Source organism: Mus pahari, unplaced genomic scaffold (genome assembly GCF_900095145.1).
Source record: "Mus pahari unplaced genomic scaffold, PAHARI_EIJ_v1.1 scaffold_8284_1, whole genome shotgun sequence".
Classification (NCBI taxonomy): domain Eukaryota; kingdom Metazoa; phylum Chordata; class Mammalia; order Rodentia; family Muridae; genus Mus; species Mus pahari.
The window spans coordinates 33,661-57,637 of NW_018393970.1; the positions used below are offsets into that span (position 1 = coordinate 33,661).

The following is a 23,977-nucleotide window of genomic DNA, read 5'->3' on the forward strand; positions in this document are numbered from 1 at the left end:
AAGTCTAAATTTAAATGTATGTGAAGGTAGTCAGGATACTTACATACAGCTGGACATGTCACAAATTTTGTCAAACTATGAATATGGGCTCTAGTTGGATTGCACTGGTTGACTCATATTTTATTTTGGGTAATAAAATATTTTTCTGAAAGGAGCTTCACACTAAGTATGGAACACATAATGCTGTGAATTAGAATGCCATGGCATTATAAATTTTTTCATTTACATTATGAGAGGTGGTAGATTCAATATAAATAAATAAATTCAAACAAACAATTATACATTAATTAAATTCCATGAGAGATTTACAAATACCATGTTGTTCACTTTTAAATACAATGTTTTAAAAATTAAATATTAATTAAACACAAATTATATGACAATTTAATTGTTAGTATGATTAAATAACAGACATTAATAAATTACATTCCAATAAATTTTCTAAAATAATGTTTTGTTATTTCAGTCAGAAGAAAGAATTCTTATGAAGTTTAATGAAATTAAAACAATGAATAAAAAAGAAGAGTTTCTTTTGAGAAAGGACACAAAGATTTGACATGATCCAGGAATGGAGCCATCAAGTCTTAGACTCAGAGAAGCTGTATAACATATTTTAGAATGATATATGAATGATGCCATTTATGAAGTTGTTAAAAATAAAAGCTAAATGCTTTTCTCAACTATATTTTAGGAAAATTCTTCTTTCTAGAGGTTGTTTTATTCCTGATATGGTTAAATGAATTCTTTTCTGGTCTCAACAAGATAATATAGCACTTGGGACCAAATATGAAGGAAAGGAGTGCTGTGCTGGAAGCCAAGATAGAGAATACTTCCATAGCCACCATGAACTTCCCTTTAGTGCTGTGGTAGACAGGAAGAAAGGTGACCCAGACACAGAAGAACACCAGCATACTGAATGACAGAAATTTGGATTCATTGAATGTATCTGGCAAATTTCTAGACAAAAAAGCCATGGCATAACTCCCAATGGCCATGAAGCAATGGTATCCGAGGACTGAATGGAAGGCAACAGCTGAGCCCTTGTTGCAAAAAATGATGACATGTCCATATTCTGTGTTACCATCTTGGTCAATGAATGGTGGAGATGTTGCCATCCATATTCCACAAATAAGAAGTTGGATCACAGTGCAGATAGGAATGATGTACCTTGGACCCCTTGATATCATTAGCCACCTCACCATTCTCCCTGGAAAGCTGACCTTAAAGGCAAGGACCACAGTGATAGCTTTGGCCAACACAGTGGAAAGAGCCACAGTGAAAGCAACTGCAAATGTGGTCTGCTGAAGGATGCAGGCAGCTTTGTTTGGATTACCAATGAAGTTCAAAGAGCATAAGAAACAGAAGGTGAGTGTGATGAGCAAAATATAACTCAGAGCTCGATTATTTGCCTTGACAATAGGAGTGTCTCTGTGCTTCACAAAGATGCCAATAACAAAGGCAGTGAGTGCAGATAAGCACAAAGCTATACTTGCTAATGCCATTCCCAAGGGGTCTTCATAGGCCAGAAAGCTCACAGATTTTTGGAAGCAGTTGTTCTTCTCTGTATTTGCATAATGCTTCTCTGGACACTTCATACACTGGTCTACATCTGGTAAGAAATATAGCTTATCTTGAGATCAGGAGTTCAGTTTATGAAGATTTCTCTCATTATTAGACATCTCCAAGTACAGGGACTGTCACAGAATTCACTGTATTTTGTTTTCTCATGGACAAAGTAATTAATAAACTGGTATGCATAAATCTAGATTTAGAAACTGCTCCTTGTTCCTTGTATATTTCTTTCCATATTTTTGTTCACATACAATAGGATTTGATGCAAGCTTTATTTAAATACTACCATCACACACCTTCCCTTCTCTATGATCAGTTTTCACACACAATTCCTTGAGCTCCCTATACGTACCTACTACATTTTAATAACAACCGAGTCCGTTGAGATGAGCCAGTGTCTGCACAACTGAGAATAGCTTCAGTGGGAAATATTTATACTTTCAAGCCCTACATTTGTAAAGAACAGTATTATATTTTTTTCAGGTACCCTTCAACTTCCAATAAATTTCTTAAAAGATTCATGGTTATCAATTACATTTTATTACGTAAATGCTTTTGTTCTCTTTATATACGATATTTCTCTGCCTTTACTGACAATGTTGTAACTCTTTTGAAATTAACTGCAATATTAAATGCCATTGTATAAATGTTCTGTGACCCTGATAGTACTCATATTGCACAGATTTGCTTTAATTTGATTATGGGAAATTTAGACTAGAGGAAATATTTTTGCTAAATTTTTCAGATAATGCTTTCTTTTATGTGAATCCTAAATTTACTTTTCTTCATAAAACTCTTTGTATTTTTAAAATCTGTTCACTCTCTGCTAGTGTTTATGAAATAGACACTAGTACATTTGATAGTGCTCAAAATCATCCAATAATATATTTTCATAACATTTAAAGCAAGCATATATTTTCATAGAAAGAATATTCTTAGACAATGTGAGGGATTTTTTTGAAAAAAATACTCTGCTATGGAACTTTTTAATATTTTCTTTAATACTATGATGAACATAAAATGGATGCACCAAAATTTATAAAATGCAGTATGTTTGAATGGTAATTTGAATATGCTTGGCCCAAAGAGTGGCACTATTTAAAAGTGTGGCTGTGCTGAAAGAATTCTGTCACTGTGGAAATATGTCTTACAACCCTTATCCTAAATACCTGGAAGTAACACTTTTCCTAGAAGGTTTTACCTAAATATATAGAACTCTAATCTCTTCATGTGCCATGCCTGCCTGGATGCTGTCATTCTCTGGACTTTAGGATGGTTTACTGAACATTTGAACCTGTAAGTCAGTCCCAATGAAATGTCCATATAAATGTTGATGGTGTAAAAGTGATTGTTTACAGCAGTAAAACCCCAACTAAGACATAAGTTAGTACCTAGAGTAGTATTTCTGTGAAAGACCTATCCATAATTTTGGTTGGAAGAATTTGAATTTTGAGATTTTGCATTTGGAAAGAAGTAAAATGATTTACGTTAAACTTAATGTGCCATCCTTGTAGGAATATGGAAACTTTGTTGCTGAGGGTGATTTTGTCTGTGGAAGCCTTGTTCTAGAGGTTTCAGAGGAGAAGAGTTTTTTTTTTTTCTTTTGGTTTTTTGAGACAGGGTTTCTCTGTGTAGCCCTGGCTGTCCTGGAACTCACTCTGTAGAACAGGCTGGCCCCGAACTCAGAGATCCGCCTGCCTCTGCCTCCCAAGTGCTGGGATTAAAGGTGTGTGCCACCACGCCTGGCTAAGAAGAGGTTTTATATGGGGCTACTCTTGTAATATTTTGGGAAGTGTGTGGATGCCTTTTGCCCTTGTCTAAAGAGCTTACGTGAGGCTAAGATAAAGAAGCTTGTATTAACTGAATTAACAAAGGAAGTCCCAAAGAACTGAACAGAGGCTTCTGTCTCTGGTTAAATCATATGAAGAGCATTTTCATACAAGCATAGCAATCTTAGAAAGGAAAAACAGAAAACATATGTTTTAAGTAAAATAAAGGGACACCAGGAAATGAAATGAAGCTGAATGCTAGTTTCAAGGAGAAAAAGAATAAACAGTGATATCTGAGCAAGATCTCACCAAACCCAACTATTGTTTGTATTTGCACTTGAGAAGAGAATACTTTGGAGTTTTAGTATGGAGTGAACTACAATCAAGAAATAGGGGGCAATCATGTGAATAAGATCTTGAGGCTGGAGGACATGGGCTTTCGATCCTGATCATGGTAAACAGTGGCCATGAGAAATTTAGACCTAAGCATGATGGTACATTCTTTTAATCCCAGGAAACAAAGATAAGCAGACCTCTGATTTTGAAGTCAGCTTGTGACAAGCCAAGTTCAAAGTACAGATAAGCTTAAATCCAGGGGTGTTAGTATATGCATTACATCTCAACATTCTTGAGTCAGAGCCATAGAGAGCTTCAGTTCAACATCAATTTACAGAAAAATCCAAGGACAGCCAAGCTTATGTAGTTATAGAGTTGTAAAACAAAAGCTGGAAATAGAATAAGGGGGAGCCATATTCTAGCCCCAGTAAGCATCTGAACTTGGGAATATTGGCCATGTGGCTCTGGCTTATGAGTCAAAAAGAGAAGGAGACTCCTAGAACAATATTCTGATTAGATAGAGCTATAAATTAGTAATAATTAAGAGGAGATCAGCATTAATGATGTGAAATAATCTGGGAAGTATTTTCTGAGCTAAAAAAGTTGTGTTCCAGAGATACCCAATGTTGTACCACAATTTGCAGCTTAACTTGGTGTTAGACTCACCAGGTGTTACTGGATTTGAAAGTATGAAGGGGTCATGAAGAGTAGCTGATGCTTGATAGTGTGAGAAGCCAGGAAATGGCACTGGCAAAAGTAAAGCCTCATTTGAAGGTGATGGCATAGGAAAAGAAGGGTCATGCAAGAAAAGTTGAGACTTAGTACCATGAATAGAGCCTATGAGAGGCAACTGGTGAAGCCTAGCTGCAGTGCAAGAACCCAGTGTACTACAGATTCCAATACCATGGTTTGATCACCAAAACCAACAGCAAAAGTAGAATGTAGTCATCCAGAACTTAGAGTGGTAGAGCACAGTGTTGTAGAAATAATTCAAGACCTTTGGAGTAGCCTAGAATATCATGTGTAGAACTTCAACTGTGGTTGAAGGAGGAATAATGTTGAAATAGCCCTGAAAACCCCCAAATATTCAAGATTGTAGAACCATGGGAAATCTGCTGAAAAAAGCTACTAGCAGGGATTGGAATCAGCCAGGTGAAAGAAATGTTTTGCAGTCAACTAAAATGAAAAAGTAGTAGAGATCTGAAGACCTCCTTGACATCAGACATGGAAATCCAGGGTTTGGAGTTTGCCTAACTGGCTCATATCTTGCTTTGAGGCTTTCATTGAAAAATTTAAATTAATCTCTGAAGAGATTTGAACTTGAATTTTTAACATTGTTGAAACTTATTAAATATGTGGATGTTATAAATTGGACAATATACACTTTTTAAATGCTACACCTTGCTATTGCCTCTATAGACTCAAGTGATTAAACATTCCTATGGCACCCAGTGAATGGGATGTCCTAGTTTGATTGTGCTTGGTCTGGGGAGTGGCACTATTTATAGGTGTGTCTTGTTGAAGGAAGTGTGTTATTGTAGGCAGGGGTTTTAAAACCCTTGTCTTATGTGCCAAGAAACCAGTCTTTTATTAGCAGCCTTCAGAAGAAGATATAGAATTCTCATCCCTTCTGCATCATGGCTGACTGGATGAAGTCATGCTCCTACCTTGATGATAATTGACTAGACCCGTGAACTGAGAAACCAGCACAAATTAAATGTTGTGCTTTTATGCATTGCCTTTTTCATGGTGTTTGTTCACAGCATTAAAAACCTATGACAGTGTATTACACAACATTTCTATATTTCTAAAAATACAATTGATAATCAGGGTGTCTATTTTGTTACATTAATAACATTGAATTGATATTTCAAAATATAAAGCATAGTATTATTTTAGCGTACAACTCTCTAAGAACAATATTTCAAATTTACAATGTTTATCATTTCTTTGAGCTGCATACTTTTGAGCAATATAATTAATTAACAGATACTGGCCTAATTTGTTCTTACTGTGTGAATGCTCTTTTCATGTTTAGATAGGATGCATTCAAAAATTCACTTATATATTCCTGTGTGTGTGTGTGTGTGTGTGTGTGAGAGAGAGAGAGAGAGAGAGAGAGAGAGAGAGAGAGAGAGAGTTAGTTATGTAAGGATTCTGCTTGTGTGAAATTTTATACAAAGTAAAATTTATTATTATTGATAGAAGAGAGTATACACACTTCATAAAACTCAGAACTCTCCATATGAAATTAATAATTTTTCAAACTTTGTGAAGAATTTTATTGGAAGTTTGGTGTTGATTGCATTGAAATAGAACATTTCTTTTGATTAGGAGGCCATCTGCACTATGTTAAGTATATTGATCTACAAGCACAGGAGATGTTTTCATCTTTTGATATCTTCCTCAATTTCTCTCTTCGGAGACCTGAGCTTTGTGTCATACAGATTTTTTTGCTTACTTTGTTAGAGGCACATGAAGCAGATATTATTTTTGTTTATTATGAACAGTATTGTTTCTCTAACTTCCTTCTCATACATGTTATAGCTTACTTACAAGAGGGTACTGATGTCTTTGAGTTAATTTTATATCCAGCTACATTCTTGAGTGGTTATATCAGCTGTAGGAATTCTCTTATAGAATTTCAGGAATGTAGAGATGGTTCAATTTACAAAAATACATTAATGTAATCCACTATATAAACAAACTTAATGAAAAACACGGGATTATCTCATTAGACACTGAAAAAGCATTTGGCAATATACAACACTCAATAATGTTTAAAGTATTGGAGAGATCAGGCTACCAAGGCCCTAAAATAAATATAATTAAAACAATATACAGCAAACAATCAGCCAACCTCAAATTAAATGTAGAGATACTTGAAACAATCCTACGAAATATGGGACAACACAAGGATGGCACTCTCTCAATATCAATTCAATACTTGAAGTTCTAGAGAGATCGATGAGACAACAATAGCAGATCAAAAGGACACACACTTGAAAAGAAATAGTCAATTTATCTCTATTTGTGGATGATACGTTAGTTTACATTAGCAACCTCAAAATATTTACCAGAGTTCTTCTACAACTAATACACAATTTAAGCAAAGTAGCTTGATATTAATTTCACTCAAACAAATTAGTAGACTTTCTCTACCAAAGAATAACAAGAATGAAAAAAATAGAAAAACAACACCCTTCACAGTACGCAGACGGTGTATAAAATATCTTGATGTAACACTTAACAAGTAAATGAAAGATCTATATGACAATAACTTCAAGTCCTTCAAGAAAGCTCTTATGGAAGACCTTAGAAACTGGAGAGAACTCCAATACTCATAGATTGGTAGTATTAACGTAGGAAATATGGCCATCCTACCATAAGCAATCAACAAATTCAATGCAATCACCATCAAGACTCCAATACAGTTCTTCACAAACATTGCAAGAGCAATTCTCTATTTCCTATAGAAAAACAAAAACCCAGCATAAAAAAACAATTCTTAGCATGAAAAGAACTACTGGAGGAATTACCACCCCTGAACTCAAGCTGTACTACAGAGCAATAGTTAAAAAAACAAAAACAAAAACAAAAACAAAAACAAAAACAAAAACAAAAACAAAACAATGTATTTGTAAATATATAGACAGGCCGTTCAATGGAATAGAAGTAAAGACCCAGAAATAAGTCCGTGTACATATGGACACTTAATTTTTACAAAGAAACCAAAAACATACAATAAAAAATGAAAGAAAGAAAGAAAGAAAGAAAGAAAGAAAGAAAGAAAGAAAGAAAGAAAGAAAGAAAAGGAAAGAAAGAAAGAAAGAAAGAAAAGGAAAGGAAAAAGGAAAGAAAGTAAGAAAGAAGAAAGGAAGGAAGGAAGGAAGGAAGGAAGGAAGGAAGGAAGGAAGGAAGGAAGGAAAGGAAGGATATTCCTTGAATAATGCTGGTCTAATTAACAGTCTTTATTTAGGGATATGAAAATAGATCTATAACTATCACCTTTCAGAATACTCAACACAAAGAGGATAAAGGAATTCAGAAAACTCAAAAATTCACAACAGAGGAATCTCAAATGGCTAAAAGTCACTTAAGAACTAAAGTCCTTATTTATCAGTGAAATTCAAATCAAAAGTACACTGAGATTCCACCTTACACCAGATAGAATGACTGAGATCAGTAACTCAGGAGAGAGCACATGCTGGCATGTATGTGGACAAAAGGGAACTCTCTACTATTAATTTTGGAATTGTAGGAATGTTTCATTATATGGAAATCCATAAACATAATTCACTATACAAACAAACTCAAAGACAAAAAAAAAAAAAACACATGATCATCTTGTTAGATGCTTAGAAAGCATTTGACAAAATCCAACACACATTTATGATGAAAGTCTTGGAAAGGTCAGGAGTTCAAGGCTCATACCTAAAAATAATAAAAGCAATATACAGCAAACAAGTAGCCAACATCAAACTAAGTGGAGAGAAACTTGAAGCTATCCCACTAAAATCAGGGATTAGACAAGGCTGCACAATCTCTCCCTACCTATTCAATATAGTACTTGAAGTCCTAGCCAGAGCAATTGGAGAACAAAAGGAGATCAATGGGATACAAATTGGAAATGAAGAAATGAAAATATCACTCTTTGCCAATGATATGATAGTATACATATTAGTGACCCAGAAAATTCTACCAGAGAACAGGTAAACCTGATAAACAACTTCAGTGAAGTAGCTTGATGTAAAATTAACTGAAAAAAAAAAATCAGTGGCCTTTCTCTACACAAAGGATAAACAGGCTGAGAATGTAATTATGGAAACAACTCCCTTCACAATAGTCACAAATAATATAAAATACCTTGGTATGAGTCTAAGGAAGTGAAAGATCTATATGGTAAGAACTTCAAGTCCCTGAAGAAAGAAATTGAAGATCTCAGATAATGAATAGATCTCCCATGCTCATGAATTGGCAGGATTAATATAGTAAAAATGACAGTCTTGCCAAAAGCAATCTAAGAGATTTAATGCAATCTCTATCAAAATTCCAACTCAATTCTTCACAGAGTTAGAAATGGCAATATGCAAATTTATGTGGAACAACAAAAACCTAGGATAGCAAAAACTATTTCAAACAATATAAGTATCTCTTGTGAAATCACCATGCCTGACCTCAAGCTATACTACAGAAAAAATTCAATACAACCTGCATGGTATTGGTACAGTGACAGGCAGGTATATCAATGGAATAGAATTAAAGACAAAGAAATGAATTCACACACCTATGGTCACTTGACTTTGACAAGGAATCTAAAACCAATCAGTGGAAAAAAGACAGCATTTTCTACAAATGGTACTGGTTCTACATGCTACTGGAGGGTACCATGTAGAAGAATGTGAATTGATCAATTTTTTATCTTCTTATATAAAGCTCAAGTCTAAGTGGATCAAGGTACTCCGCATAAAACCATGGATACTGAGACATATATAGCAAATGTAGGGAAGAGCCTCGAAGATATGGGCACAAGGGAAAATTCCTGAACTGAACACCAATGGTTTCTTCTGTAAGATCAAGAATCTCCAAAATTGCAAAGATTCTGTAAGGCAAAAGACACAGACAAAAAGACAAAAGGGCAATGAACAGATTGTGAAAAGCTCTTTACAAATCCTAAATCTGATAGCTGGCTAATATCCTGTATATATATATATATATATATATATATATATATATATATATATATATGTAACTCAAGAATTTGGAATCCAGAAAACAAAAGAAACCCTATTAAATGGGGTGCAGAACTAAACAAATAATTCTCAACTGAGGAATATTGAATGCCTGAGAAGCACCTAAAAATGTTCAACATCCTTAATCATCAGGGAAATGTAAGGCAAAACAACCCTGAGATTCCACCTCACACCGGTCAGATTGATTAAGATCAAAACCTCAGGTAGGCAGAGGGTGGCGAGGATGTGAAGAAACAGGAACACTCCTTCATTGTTGGTGGGATTCTAAGCTCATATAACCACTCTGGAAATCAGTTTGGCTCTTCCTCAGAAAATTGGACATAGTAGTACGGGAAGATCCAGCATTCCACTCCTACCCAGAAGATGCTCCAACTTGTAATAAGAATACATGCTCCACTATGTTTATAGTACCCTTATTTATAGTAGCCAGAAGCTGGAAAGAACACAAATGTCCCCCAAGAGAGGAATGGATACAGACAATGTGGCACATTTACACAATGGAGTATTACTTAGCTATTAAAAAATGAATTTATGAAATTCTTAGAAAAATGGATGGATCTCGAGGATATAATCCTAAATGAGGTAACCAAATCACAAAAGAACATCCATGATTTTCACTCACTGATAAGTGGATATTAGCCCAGAAACTCAGAATACCCAAGATACAATTTGAAAAACACATGAAACTCAAGAAGAAGGAAGATCAATGGGTAGATAGTTCAATACTTCTCATAAGGTGAAACAAAATATCCATGGAAAGAGTTACAGGGATAAAGTTCAGAACAAAGACTAATGGAATGACCATCCAGAGACTGCCCCACCTGGGCTACCATCCCACAATTTTGGGATTTCAAACTGGCACAAACACTCTTGAAATAAATCTGGCAGTTCATCAGAAAATTGGAAATAGACCCAATTATACCAATATACTCAGCTATACCACTTTTGGATATATACACAAAAATTTGGCTAACATATCAAGGGACACATGTTCTCTATGTTGATAGTGGCATTACTTGTAAGAGCCCAAAAGCTGGAAGCAACACATGTCCTGTCACAGAAGAATGGATGCAGAATATGTGGCACATTTACACAATGTAATACTGCTCAGTTATTTAAATCAAGGGTATATTGAGATTTGAAGGATAATGTATGAAACTACAAAATATCATCCTGAGTGTGGTAACCAAACCCTAAAGAACATACATCATTTATTCTCACTAGTAAGTTGATATTAACCCCCCAAAAAGCACAGAACACCTAGGATATATCCCACAGAATTTCAGAAGTTTAGGAAGCAGAAAGGCCAAGATAGAGGTGAAGGAATGAGTAAATGAACTGTGGGAGGGTTTCCAGAGAGTGGAAACCATGATTAGATTGTAACTAAATAAATGAATTCATTAAATGTGATGTGTGCTTAGAGATTTAGAGTATTTGTTCATTTACATAATAGAAGGAAGCAAAAAAGCAGCCAGGGATAAATCTTAATTTGAAGGCAGCAGCAGGAAAAAAAAAAAAATAGTCCAGATGTCACATGGACTTTTAAAACCTAAAGCCAGTCCCTAGATGTGCACCTCTCCCTTAAAGACCACAACCCCAAGTCTTTTCTAATTGGTTCAGTAACAACATAAAAAATTCTGTAAAATTTTAAGCCAAGAGAAGCCAGAAAATTACCAGACCCTTCAGTGTACAGAATACCACAAAAATATTTCTGTTTTTTGATCACAGAGAAAATATTCCCATAAACTCATAATACACAAGAAAATGTTTTATATGCATGTTGCCTTAACCTAGGCAAATTTCAGTATAGATATTGGAGGTATTCATTAAGAATCCCCCATCTCCAGAAAATGAAATATTAACAGTTGGTAGCCACAGGGCAAATATAGAGCTTTATATTTCAGTGTGCAGGACATGGTTGGTCAACAACCGTTAAATGGCATACACACATGTAAGAATACATTAGTATCATGAAATATATTAAATAGTTTAATTTAAAAATTTGGGAATAAGGGAAGGGAGAAATGAATCTGAGTAGAGCATGAGTGGTGAATGTGATGAAAACACATTGTATGAAATTATCAAACAAATAAAAATGAAAATGAGCTGTTAATTATCTCTATGAAGATGCAAAAGATCCGAACCTTATATGGGTCTTAAAAATCATTGAAATACATTTAAAAAAAAATCTGTGATACTTAATCCAAATGCATTAGATGGAAGAGTAAATTGAAAAACAGAAAAGTACAAAGGAATATACTGTATATTCCAATATCAATATTGGCACTGGATTAAAGATATTAATCAAGAATAATTTGAAATGGCTGTTTTGACCTATTTCAAGGGGATGTAGATGAATACGACATTTAAATTCTTATGAAAAGAAGTAAAAAATAACTCATATTTGACTTCTACTTAGATATTTTTTAATTGCTAGCACATTGTAGAATACAGTAGAGAAATAGGAAGTTTTCCATAAAATCTGCATTTACCTGTCTCATTAGAAATCTCATTGTCTGCACAAGGAGTACACTTGAAGCAGCAGACAGCCTTGCCTTCCAGGGTTACTTTTCTGTATCCAGGCCCACAACTCTCACTGCACACAGAATGAGGGATCTGAGAAGAATGTGTAATGTTATTTAATGATTAGGGTTTTATGAAGAATGAAAAAATAATTTTTTGAAAGTTATACACTGAAAAGCAAATATTTTTATTTATAATTAGTCTTATTTAAAAGAGTATTTATAGTAATAAGGGATGGGGAACTGGGGTAGCTAACAGAAATTCCCAGATGCTTGGATAGCAAGAGACTCTCAGGATCCATTGGGAAAGACATTAGTAGGCATACCCCACAAAGCAGAGAGAGAACCTTTAGAGGCCAGATCCATAGGTTAGGCAAGGCCTCTGGTTGAAGTATGGGGGAACTAGCCATCTTAAAAGTATTAACCAAAATTTACTCCTATCTAAATAAAATACAAGGTCAAAGAGTTGAGCAGAGACTACGGAAGTCATACATAGACTGTCCCACCTGGTGATACCTCCTTAATACAATCAACAAAGAAGACACCATTGCTTATGTCAAGAAACGCTTGCAGACAGGCGTCAGATACAGCTTTCTCCTGAGTGTTTCTGCCAGTGCCTTACCAATACAGATGAGGATGCTTGCAGTCCACCATCTGACCGATTATAGGCATGACAAGTGGGTACTTAAGGACCGAAGAAGCTGAAAGGTTTTGCAATCCCATAGGTAAAACAACAATATCAATGAAATAGAATCCCCAGAGCTCTCAAGGACTAAACTACCAACCAAAGAATATACATGGAGGGATCCATGGCTCTAGCTAGGGTAAAGAGGAATACGTATGGTGGTAGGAGGAGCACCTTCATGGAAGCTAGGGATTGGGGATGGGAAAGGGGGTATACAGTTGAGAAACTGTGAAGGGGGATAACATTTGAAATGTAAATATATAAAATAACCAATAAAAATCTTAAAAAGGAATTTAAAAAGTTAAAAGATAATGCCCTTAAAAAGGCAAAAGTGTTTAAATTTTGGTCTGACAATTATCACAGTGTTAAAAAATTTTGTATCTTCCCAGGCATTGTGGCACGCACCTTAAACCCCAGCACTTGGGAGGCAGAGGCAGGCAAATTTCTGAGTTCAAGGCCACCTTGGTCTATAGAGTGAGTTCCAGGACATCCCGGGATACACAGAGAAACCCTGTCTCAAAAAAAATTTGGATCTTAATGAATTAAGAACATATTTGTGAAACATTATTGACTGGGAACATGATATTGGAATTTATGGGGTCTATCTAGCCTAATACTAACTTTGTACTTTCTGACACCAGTTTTGAGCATCTCAACTTCCACCATTATTGCAAATTTTGACTGTCAAATTAAGAGGACTTAAAATTATTATGGAAGCAAATAAACACAAACTTCTAGGAAGAAATATATAGATGAATATAGCTAAGATGAAAAGGCTCAGTTAAAATTTAATTGCCACTATTTATTGTAAGAATGTCACAATTGCAGAGAAAAATAGAAGAGAGCTGCAATATTCATTGCTTCCTGCATTGAGAGGATGATATATCATTTGAACACTCTTTCATATGAAAACCATGCATATTCAAATATAATGCCCTGCACTCTCACATTGGTCTGTAATGTCTTTAAAATTATTATTAAACATTCAATGAGATAGCACATATTGACAATCGAAGGACAATTAAAATTGCTAATGGAGATATTATATGATATTTTTAAAGAAAAATATTCCACACAGGGAAAATCCTTTTAATGCTTATTTCCTATTTCATGACATTATACGGAAAGTTATTGAATATTTAGGGGATTCAGACTTGATGATGAAATTCAGACATTAGCTGGGAATAGAAAAATGAAAATATTTCCTTAATTCTAGGATACTAATTTTATTTACTGTTAGTACTTATAGATAGAGACATTTTTTCCATTTCCTAAGCATCTTTCCAGTATGCATACTTGTCATTCTTCTATCCTTTATAGACTGATACTTCTAGAACCATAAAACAAAATATAGTCTGTCTTATAATTTATTTTTGGTCACGGTATTTGAATGAACAATAAAAATGAATCTGATATAGTTTATGATATTAATCCCCAAAAGAGATTTTCCTCCAGTACATTAACACATGAGTCATTTGGAGATGAAAATTTCCTCTTTCCGCTTGTCCCATCCCTCATTGTGACAAACGGAGGAAACCTAATCCTCATATGAGTGAGCAATGGGAGACTTATTGAACACTGTATACTTCCACTGATCTTAATCAAGGAAAATTAAAGCCAGTATACTAGAATTACTTTAAATAATTTGATATTGATACTCCAAGTATAATGGAACTTGAGTCAATCATAATTATATCAGAGAACATAATTGTTTTCATAATATAAGCACAAACCATTTAGATAATACATAACCCACCTCTGAAAATATTGCTGGCCATTGTATCATCTGTTCAGATAAAGACAANTGTTGACCCTGGGGAGCATTTGCAGAAAAGGATCCTATTTTCACTTTTAATCCAAGGCCCTTTGGTAAATTCCAAATGTTAAGAATGTCATACTCTGTATCTATTGTCTGTCTCCAATCNAAACTCCTTTTGTCTTTCACTTCAATATCCTTCAGGAAAGTGTTTAGCTTAAAAAGAAACATAATTTTATATTTCATTGTGCATAAGTGTAGTATAAATTCTGCTGTGAACATCAACATCAATGAAGATTCCATTAATGATGACTTAGTGAAAAGGTTGTTTAAAATAACATTCTTATTGATTTTGAAGTAAAAACTTAGAATCAAGGTCAAGTAAGCAATCAATGACAACTGAGCTATGAAGAGATAAACTTTTTTGAAACCTAATAAAACCCCTTTACCTTTAGAATATGTTCAGAGCTACAGTGTCCAAAATGATGATACCGATATCAAGAAATTACTTAAAGGCATCATTTCTATATAATCCAACCATCATTGTTTCACATAAGTGTTCCTGTCTTAATTTCTCTTGTAACAAATATATAAATCAATGAGTATATTAATTGCCTCTATTACTGTAAGAAGGCTGCATAGCTAGATATTGATGAAAAGAACTTGATTTTGACAAAGCATATTTGCTCCTGGTATCTTGCACATGATTTCAAAACATCATACATTTGAAACTATCTTGACTTCTAGGTAAGATTTGAAACACAAACAATTCTTGATTGTGGACAAGATAACTAAATTTTACAAAATCTAAGTTAGTGTTGTTTCAAATCTCTTATGCCAGAATGCTGACAATAAAATATAGTAGAAAGGTTATTACCTGCCATGGAAAGAACACCATTCCTTCACCATTTTCAAATGGTTGCATTTGAAGTTGCTGAAGTATCATTTCATGGAGGCTGTGAGCCACAGCATACACACCATTGTAAATACTTGTGCTCTCTTCACTCATAGCCACATCAAATATGTGACGAGGGAATATATCCAAAGAAGCATTGGTTTGACAGTTGTCTAACACATGACAATTAATGTCAGCAAATGAGCACTTGAAGAACAAATACCACAACTTAGGAAGATAAACGTCTTCTGGGTATTTATTGGGATTAACTGTTTGAATAAATTTGGTAAACTCAAAATTCTCCCTATAATGGTGCTTAAAAATTATACTTCCATGGAATGAGTCTAACAAGAAATAATCAGCTCTGTCAATAACATGATGTTCAATGTTCATAATCCAGACATTCCATGTCAATAACCTTTGCTCAATATTCCTCATTATACCTTCTAGGGAATCAATGTCACCATAAATAATTGTTACATTTGTCTCATCCATATTTTCCCAGAATTTGGTAACATATGAAGTATATGTGTCAGTGGTCATTTTTACAAAAGCTAGGCAGATATCTTTTCTCTCCATTTCCTCCCTAAAATCTGATAGAATTTTATTTCCTTTGTGGTCATCGGGTAGGATAAGACCAACCCATGACCACCTAAAATGAACCATCAATGAAACAATGGCAAGTGAAAGAGATGTGTCCTTGGGGGCCATCTGATAGAGTGAAGGATACTGACCACGGTCACTCAGGAGAAGATCATAAGGTCCAAAAGTAATCTTGAAGCAAATTGGAAAGAAGAGAAAAAATTATGATCTAAATAAATTTTATTTCTTAAGGAATAGAAGAAGACAGGACAATATTTTAAATGGACATTACACATGCTAAATTTTTGTTAGGCCTGTAAGTTTCAAGGACTTACCTGGTTTCATTTACTACATAAATAATTCTCTTACAAGCAAGAGAAATCTGGACTGAACTCCATGTTCTGAGTATTGCTTTGATGTTTGGATAATTGATCAAACATTCTTTCAGTTTAAAGACACCAATAGCATGAACAAAGAGAACTGACTCTCAAACCCAAAATCCAAATTTTCTCACCTGTGGAAATTTAAAGAGTTGAAGCAATGTCCCAATTTGGGCAGATGTTATCCATGAGGTTCCTGTCAGTGCAGCAGTGAAATTTCTCTTTTTACAATTGTAATTAGGAATATAATTTCTCTGACCAAGAGCTGTGAGCCAATTAAAAGTAATATCAAGTATGTACTTCCCAGTGAATCTGACATTGTAGAAATCGAATCCAAGAGATATGTTGGGTAAAAGATTGGGATTCCCATTGATCTGCTCAATGGCAAATTGCAGAGCTAGAATATACTGGTAGTTCTTAAAGTTATACCTGTTTAAGTGGCATAAAAACAATAAGATAATGATCAAATTTACCATACAAATCTACATATTTAGTAAAGTAAATTATATAGTTAAATTTTGAATCTATAAAATACATAATTCAATTTCTTCACCATGAATAGATGAACTGGATTAGGTAAATATGTTTTGTTGAGGCAGGCTCCTTTACCATTACTACTTATTATTTATTGATCTTCAAAGCATATATTATTTATATTTCATAAAGTTATTCTTTACACATTTTGTTTACCAGTCAGGAATCATTTTTACCCAAATATCACATCTGTTGTAATGTAATCTTTGGCTTTCTGGGATATTCACTTATGAAAACCCAATATTTTACCATCAATGTAACAAGTTTTTAAAGACTATATTAATTAAATAATATTTTGAATTTCATTTCATAGCACATGGCCATAGAAACTATTTCTCTGATATAATTTTTTGAGTAGTGCAGCATGTATTTACTACTGTCTTAGAGAATCAAAGGAAAGCCTGCTTCTGTATGTGAATAAATGACATTACCTAACCAGTACCCTCAGAGCTTGTGTCTCTATCTGCATTTGTATCAAAAGATGGCCTAGTTGGCCATTATTGGGAAGAGAGGCCCCTAGGATTTGCAAACAATACAGAGGAATGCCAGGGCCAAGAAGTGGGAGTAGGTGGGTAGGGGAGCAGGGCGGGGTCGAGGGTATAGGGAACTTTCAGGATAGCATTTGAAATGTAAATAAAGAAAATATCTAATTTAAAAAAAGTTGAAAAAAAGAGAAATGAATGAAAGCCTGCTTCTGTATGTTAATAGATGACGTTAAATGGTACAGTACCATGCCCTTTATATTTTCATCATTGTATTTATGATGTTTTTATGTGTGACTGCATGCACGCATATCTCTTAGAATGTACAGTTGTATGACATTCAGAAAGAATAAATTCAAGTTAAGACAACCACAGTTTTATTCCTATTTGCCTTACATATATATATATATATATATATATATATATATATATATATATATATTGCATATATATAATGCATATATATAGTATATATACTATATATATAATGCATATATATATATATAATACACTTATGCATTTCATTCATTTAATATTTAGTTGCTTCCTTGGTTTACTCAATAATGTAGTGTCTATGACTTGACTGTAAGTTGTTGTGCAAATAACAGTGATCTTGAACTCAGAAATACCTACCAGTCTCTTTTTCTAGACTACTGGGAATAACGTCTTGTAGTAGCATATTTGCCTGCTGGATTTCTTTATTTTCTTATCACATATACCTAGATCTCTTCATAGGAAACCTGTAGACATTCTCTTGATTTACTCACCTACCCTCCATATGATCACTGGATTACAGGAATATACTCATATTCTTTTTGAAGTATGAACTCAGTTCACCACAATTGGTGTTTTTACTCTCTGACACATTTCTTTATCTGTTTAATTATGTTTTGTTGAAGAATACCCTTTACACTGAAAGGCTCAATATCCACACCTACAAAAGAGTATTACTTAATGTATCTGTCAAAGTGGATCACAGAAAAAAAATGTCTTTTTCATTATATAATTTTTTTCTTTTCCCCCAGTGCTAAAAACTTATGTCAAAAGCTGTGGAAAGAAATGAAGAACCAGAGGTTAACAATAACCTCATGGAAAAAATGAATTCTCAAGACAACTGGGAAGTTATGTTTGGGATCTAACCCTAAATATAATAACATGCAGTGATCTGTGAATGTTGAAGTGAATCAAAACAAGCAAGGAAAATGGACATCAGCATGAAGTCCAAACCATATCTAAGTGGGAATTCTTAGTTAGAGATTTATTGCTGTGAGGAGACATAATGAGCATGGCTATTCTCATAAAGGAAAACATTTAACTGGAACTAGCTAACAATTTCAGAGTTTTAGTCTATTATTGTCATGGTGGGAACCATGACTGTGTTCCTGCAGAAATGGTCTTCAAATTCATCTGACAATTTTACATCCTAACCCCTCAGGCACCTTATGTAGAAACTGGAACACACTGATTAGACTTTTTCTTCTCAGAAGTGTAATTCCAGAACAAAGTGACACATTTTCTCTAATAAGCCCATGCCTACTCCAACAAGGACATATATCCTAATAATGCCATACAGCATGGTCAAACATCTAAACAGAATAGTCTATGGAGCCATTCCAGTACAAACCACTATATTCTATTCCTTGACCATGATAGTGTTGTAACCATAAAATAGAGCTAAATGGATTTAGTCCACTTTAATTTCCCATAATCTAAAATAGCCTCAAGTTTGTTTGAAGTTCAAAGTTCAAATTTTCTTCTGAAATTTATGTAACAATGCAATATAATCCCTGAAAACTAAAAGTAAAAATGTAGATCACATACTTCTAACATGGAACACAATAAAAATTAAATTTGAGAAAAAAAGAACATAGTCAGAAAATAATATACTGGAGCAAGGTCAAATACAAGCTGAGCAAACTCCAAACACTACAATTCCAAGTCTGAATATAATTTATCTTTACATTTCCAATTCCTTTTATCTCTATTGTCATCAAAACACTTCTTTCTCTTGGGCTTTTTCCATTTCCTATTATCAGTGCCTGTGAGCAGATAAACAACTACTCTGTAATGTTCAACATTTAGGTTTCTCCTTAGAAGTTTGACAAAATGGATCCTCTATGATTCATTACAGAGACATCCTTGTTATAACACTGGCCTTAACAAATGTTCTTAGTCACAGACAACTATGTCAGAACACCTGTTTTTCAGTCCTTGACTCTTAATGCCAGAAACTCATAACTGAACCTGCTAAGTTACATTCCTTGCTAGAGCAATAACATGGCTCCCTTGGAAAATTAAATCTTTACAGTTTTCTTTTCTTGTTGTTTCCTTTTATTTTTTAAATTTGGATATCCTGAAACACTATCTGAAGACAAGGGTGGTGGCCTTAAACTCCTTTTCACAAATATGAAGCATAGATGGGAACAATTTTGCCCAGAGATTTTCAACCCCCTTTTTTTTCACCTTACATTAATATCTGTATGTGTCTGAAGAAAGGAATTAGGTCAATGGAAGTTTTTACTACTATTTTCTGCCCAATCTGTACATTGTGAATTTTTCTTTCTCAGATGTGTACATTTCTTTATGTATCTCCATATGCTTAAATATTAATGACCACATGCAATTCAATAAAAGGTTGTGTTCAGATTTTCTTTGCCATTGGAATTATTCAATAACCCTATACTTTAGCTTCAGGGTCATATTTTGAAAGTCAAAATGAAGCATTATTCTTTTCCAGCATATCTAAAGAAAAACAGTAATACTAATCTCCTCCTTGTATAGCTGATGCAACAACACAGAGGCCAAATTACACTCAGCAACATTTCTTTTCACATGCTTCCTAGGTTGGCTCATTAAGCAGCGCATAAAGTATTTCATTGCTTTCCTTTAAAAAGGTCCCAAAGTCAATCTTCCTCAATAAATAAATAAATAAATAAATAAACAAATAAATAAATAACCAAAATCATAAAACAAAAAACAAATAACATAACCCTTCAATGTAATAATTCTTTCTCTAATATCAACATTTGTCTTCCTTGCATTTGGTGGATGTGAAGACCCACAACGACCATAATGTCTTATGAAAGAAAGCTTACACTTCCAGATATCTTGTCCATTTAATCCTGGTGGTAAGCATTGCATTGTGTAGGCAGAAATGGTGTTGGACAAGGAGCTGAGAGTTATACATTTTTATCCACAAGCAGCAGAAGTGAAGGCCCTGAACATAACTGAGATTCTTAGAGTTCTAAATCACCATTTTATAGGAAAAGAGTAACTCTCCAAAGGCCAAACTTACTCCTACAAGGCTACTCAGTATGGGCTAGGCATTCACATACATGAATCTCTGGGACCCATTTCTACTAACAGCACAAAAGTTTGGTAACTTCTGGAAGCAGAGTCAGGTTTCTTCAATAATTTAATTTCTTCTAGACAAATCTTATTCTGAGATGGCTAACCCTCAAAGATACCAACGGAATACACAGTGATCTTCATTAAGAGTTGTATTAAACTGTGTCAGGACCAGATTTTCTGAGTTCAGAGGTGATTTCATGATATTGTAAGATTTTTTTTCTAATTTACCTTCCTAAAAATATCAAAAGTATTCTGTTAATGAATTAAATTTAACCTAAGCTTCATGCCTTGGACCAGAAAGCATAGTAGGTACTTGAACATGTCCAATAGAGAAAAGGCAATTTCTAAATTGAAGCAAGATTTGTAATTCTGAAGGTTTGGGCTAAAATTGCAAAATAGCTATTAAAAAGTGACACAAAGTTTTTAAAAGGGGCTTGTCCTTAGTATTTAAAAGCCAAGAATTACTGTCATAAGCTCCATTGGGTATGTAAAAATTTTCTTGTGTGAGTAAAATCATTTTAAGTTCATAATAATTGAGGTAACCTGTTTGAGAAGGAGTTAGATATAAATATCTCTCTGGGGGTTAAGTCTTGTACTGCCAAGGGTTGCTTGATTCAGCTGTTGGATAGGTCTCCATTGTCAAATGGATTGGTTGCTCGAGGTTATTGAATTACCAATATTGTTTGAGGGGCCTGAGGTAGGTTCCTCACAGCTTCAATGGTTTGATAAGATTCCTATATTACTAGGGATTACAGTAGCACCAAAAAAGGCCATGATATTTTTATGAAGCTAGTTTGGTGCTCTTTATGCCAGTGGTACCCTTTCATGCCAGGTGGATATCCAGTTGGATTTCTGTTCTGAGTGTGGCCAGGAACATTAAAATTTATGGGACCTCCTGCCTTACTGAGACATTGTTAGTTGTTATGTCCAAGTTTTCTCCCGGGATAATTTTGTGAGCTAAGCTTGATTTACTAATTTTTTTGTCTTTAATTAATAACATTTTCGATAGTATTCTGGTGTCCTGAGGTTGTTGTAATGAATATACCTTGAAAATATGAAGTAGAAATCTCAGCAAATGCTTTAAATATATTTCCAGACTTTTAAATAATCTTTAAAAGAGATTGTGAAGTGGGTGTAGTATTTCCAAAGTACATATGCTTCAAAACAATATCTTTTGCTTCAATGTCACTTTCAGTTGAGAAACAGTCATCCTCAATTTATTTTTTTTTAATTATATAATCCAGCCTTTTGAAATTTGATATCTCTACTGTGCAAGCATCTCTATGCTTCTGGATTTGCAGCTCTAATTTTTACTAGAACTTCCTTTGTCACTTTTTTGTGAGCTGTTTCTTCAAAATATTCCCCCATTCCCATAAACATTTCATAAGTTAATATATTCTCCTCTTTTTTCAGACACCTTAGATAACTCTATTTCAGCCAAGTTTTATATACATAGATAGATAGATGATAGATAGATAGATAGATAGATAGATAGATAGATAGATGATAGATAGTTAGATAGATAGATAGATAGATAGATAGATAGATAGATAGATAGATAGATAGATAGACAGTAAAAATTGTTCTTTAGTTAGGCAGGCTATGGCTATTTTAAACTAATCATGAGGAATCATAATCAATTTTAATATCAATGGTTCCATAGGAAATCCTTCTCCTCTTTGTTATTCTCCATACACTCTGGGAAGCAGCTTAACAATTTACCCTCTGTGGAGCTTGGAGTATACCAGCAGAAGATGCTGTAGACCTCTTTTGGTTGTTTTTTATATTTTAAAGGGAGTCTTATGGAATGACTTATATTTAAGTGATTCTGTGTAGGCCACTTATGTTTTTTATATTTTGATAGTTTCATTTCTGAATCAGTTTCCTCTTCAGAGGTTGATCTTCCTTTTTTGATTTCTCACTAGCCTCTACTGAGCTACTTTTCTTAGACTTTTATGTCAAGGATTAAACATTGTTCTTAGATCCTGATGGAGACAGTAGTAATATATTCTCCTCACAAGAAGGTGAATGTAATGACTCCTGAGCACATACGGCTTTTTTGTCATCTGTCAAATCCTTCTTAAGCATAGTCTAAATACCAAATGCTGTAAGGGACACACCTAGTCCTCCATTCTATGTAATCAAGTTGTTAATATCTAACTATGTTTTCTCCTGTACATACATATCTAACATTTCCTTCCTGGAAACCAAGGACTAACCGTTTTTACAAGCTGAAGAAAGTCAATCAGGGGGCTGGTGCTAACCTTAATGCATTTTTTTTCTTTAACAATATTCTTAATAACATCAGTAAAGAACTCTCTGTTGGCATAATCACTTTGTTCTATCCTGAGAGATACACAAAATGCTCACAACCCATATCTGATGGCTCTTGATCTAAGGATGATGCTGAAAAATCCCAATAGAACTGCTGGGAGAACTGCCTGGTGACAGCAGACAATTAGGGCCAGAGTTGATGGCTCCCGGCCTAGTGTGGGCACTGACGGTACTCAAGTAACTCAACCAGGTTCTGATGGCACATACTATGGGCTTATGCTAATGTCAGCAGGCAACTTCTAGTCAGTGCTGATGGCTCATGGTGTAAAACAGGTGCTGATGGTACCCAATATCAGCCTCTGCTGATGGCATTAGACAATATCAAGCCCTATTTCTCACCCTCCATAACCACATACTCCCTGATCAAGGGGTTTGCATGGTCCAAGTGAGAGTCCTATCTGTGTTGACATACCTTCTTCAAAATTCCTGCTCCAAGGAGCCAATGTAAATTATGGAACCTCCTGACCTAGAGAGGTTGGTGACATCGTATGGAGTAGGACTCTAGTGTGGCTTTAAAGTCTGAGGGTCTCCAACTATGCTGAAATGCTGATGAAAACTTCTTGAAAGTACTAAAAATGTTCTTGCTCTTTCTGAGGGTAAAAGGCTGTAAGTTTAGGAGAATGACATCTATAGTCTGGCCACAAGGTATTAAGTAATGAGGCCTTTGCTCTCTCTCAGCAAGAACTGCACAGCTCTAAGTTTTAGTCTGCTAGTTGGATGTCTCAGGAAGATAAAGGGACACTTTGAAAAGTGATTTTAGAGTTTATTTCTAGGTTGTAAAACATTTCTGATAAAAAGTATCTTAAAAATAGGGAAACCCATAAATATCCTAAGCATGTAGGTGAAAAAATAATAATTCCTTCTCCTCTTTGTCTAAGAACTATTCTGTCAATCAACACCATCATCAACAACAGCAAAAATCAAAACAAAAGAAAAAAATTCCTCAGTTCCTCTGAATCTTCTCTTGGTCCTCAGTAGTTTACATCTTTCAAAGTACATGATCACATGTTAAAATGTCCATCATAA

At 34.4% G+C, this 23,977-nt stretch overlaps 1 protein-coding gene across 1 annotated transcript; it reads right to left on the minus strand.

Annotated features, from left to right (window-relative positions):
* Positions 1-680: 680 nt before the first annotated feature.
* LOC110315821 (vomeronasal type-2 receptor 116-like) lies at positions 681-16,675 on the minus strand. The gene is made up of 5 exons (XM_021189784.2): positions 16,385-16,675; positions 15,271-16,062; positions 14,394-14,609; positions 11,923-12,046; positions 681-1,609 (listed from the first exon to the last, which is right to left on the minus strand). Exons 2-5 carry the CDS (start codon positions 15,997-15,999, stop codon positions 681-683), a joined length of 1,998 nt encoding a protein of 665 aa, XP_021045443.1. The 5' UTR covers positions 16,000-16,062; positions 16,385-16,675.
* Positions 16,676-23,977: the final 7,302 nt, after the last annotated feature.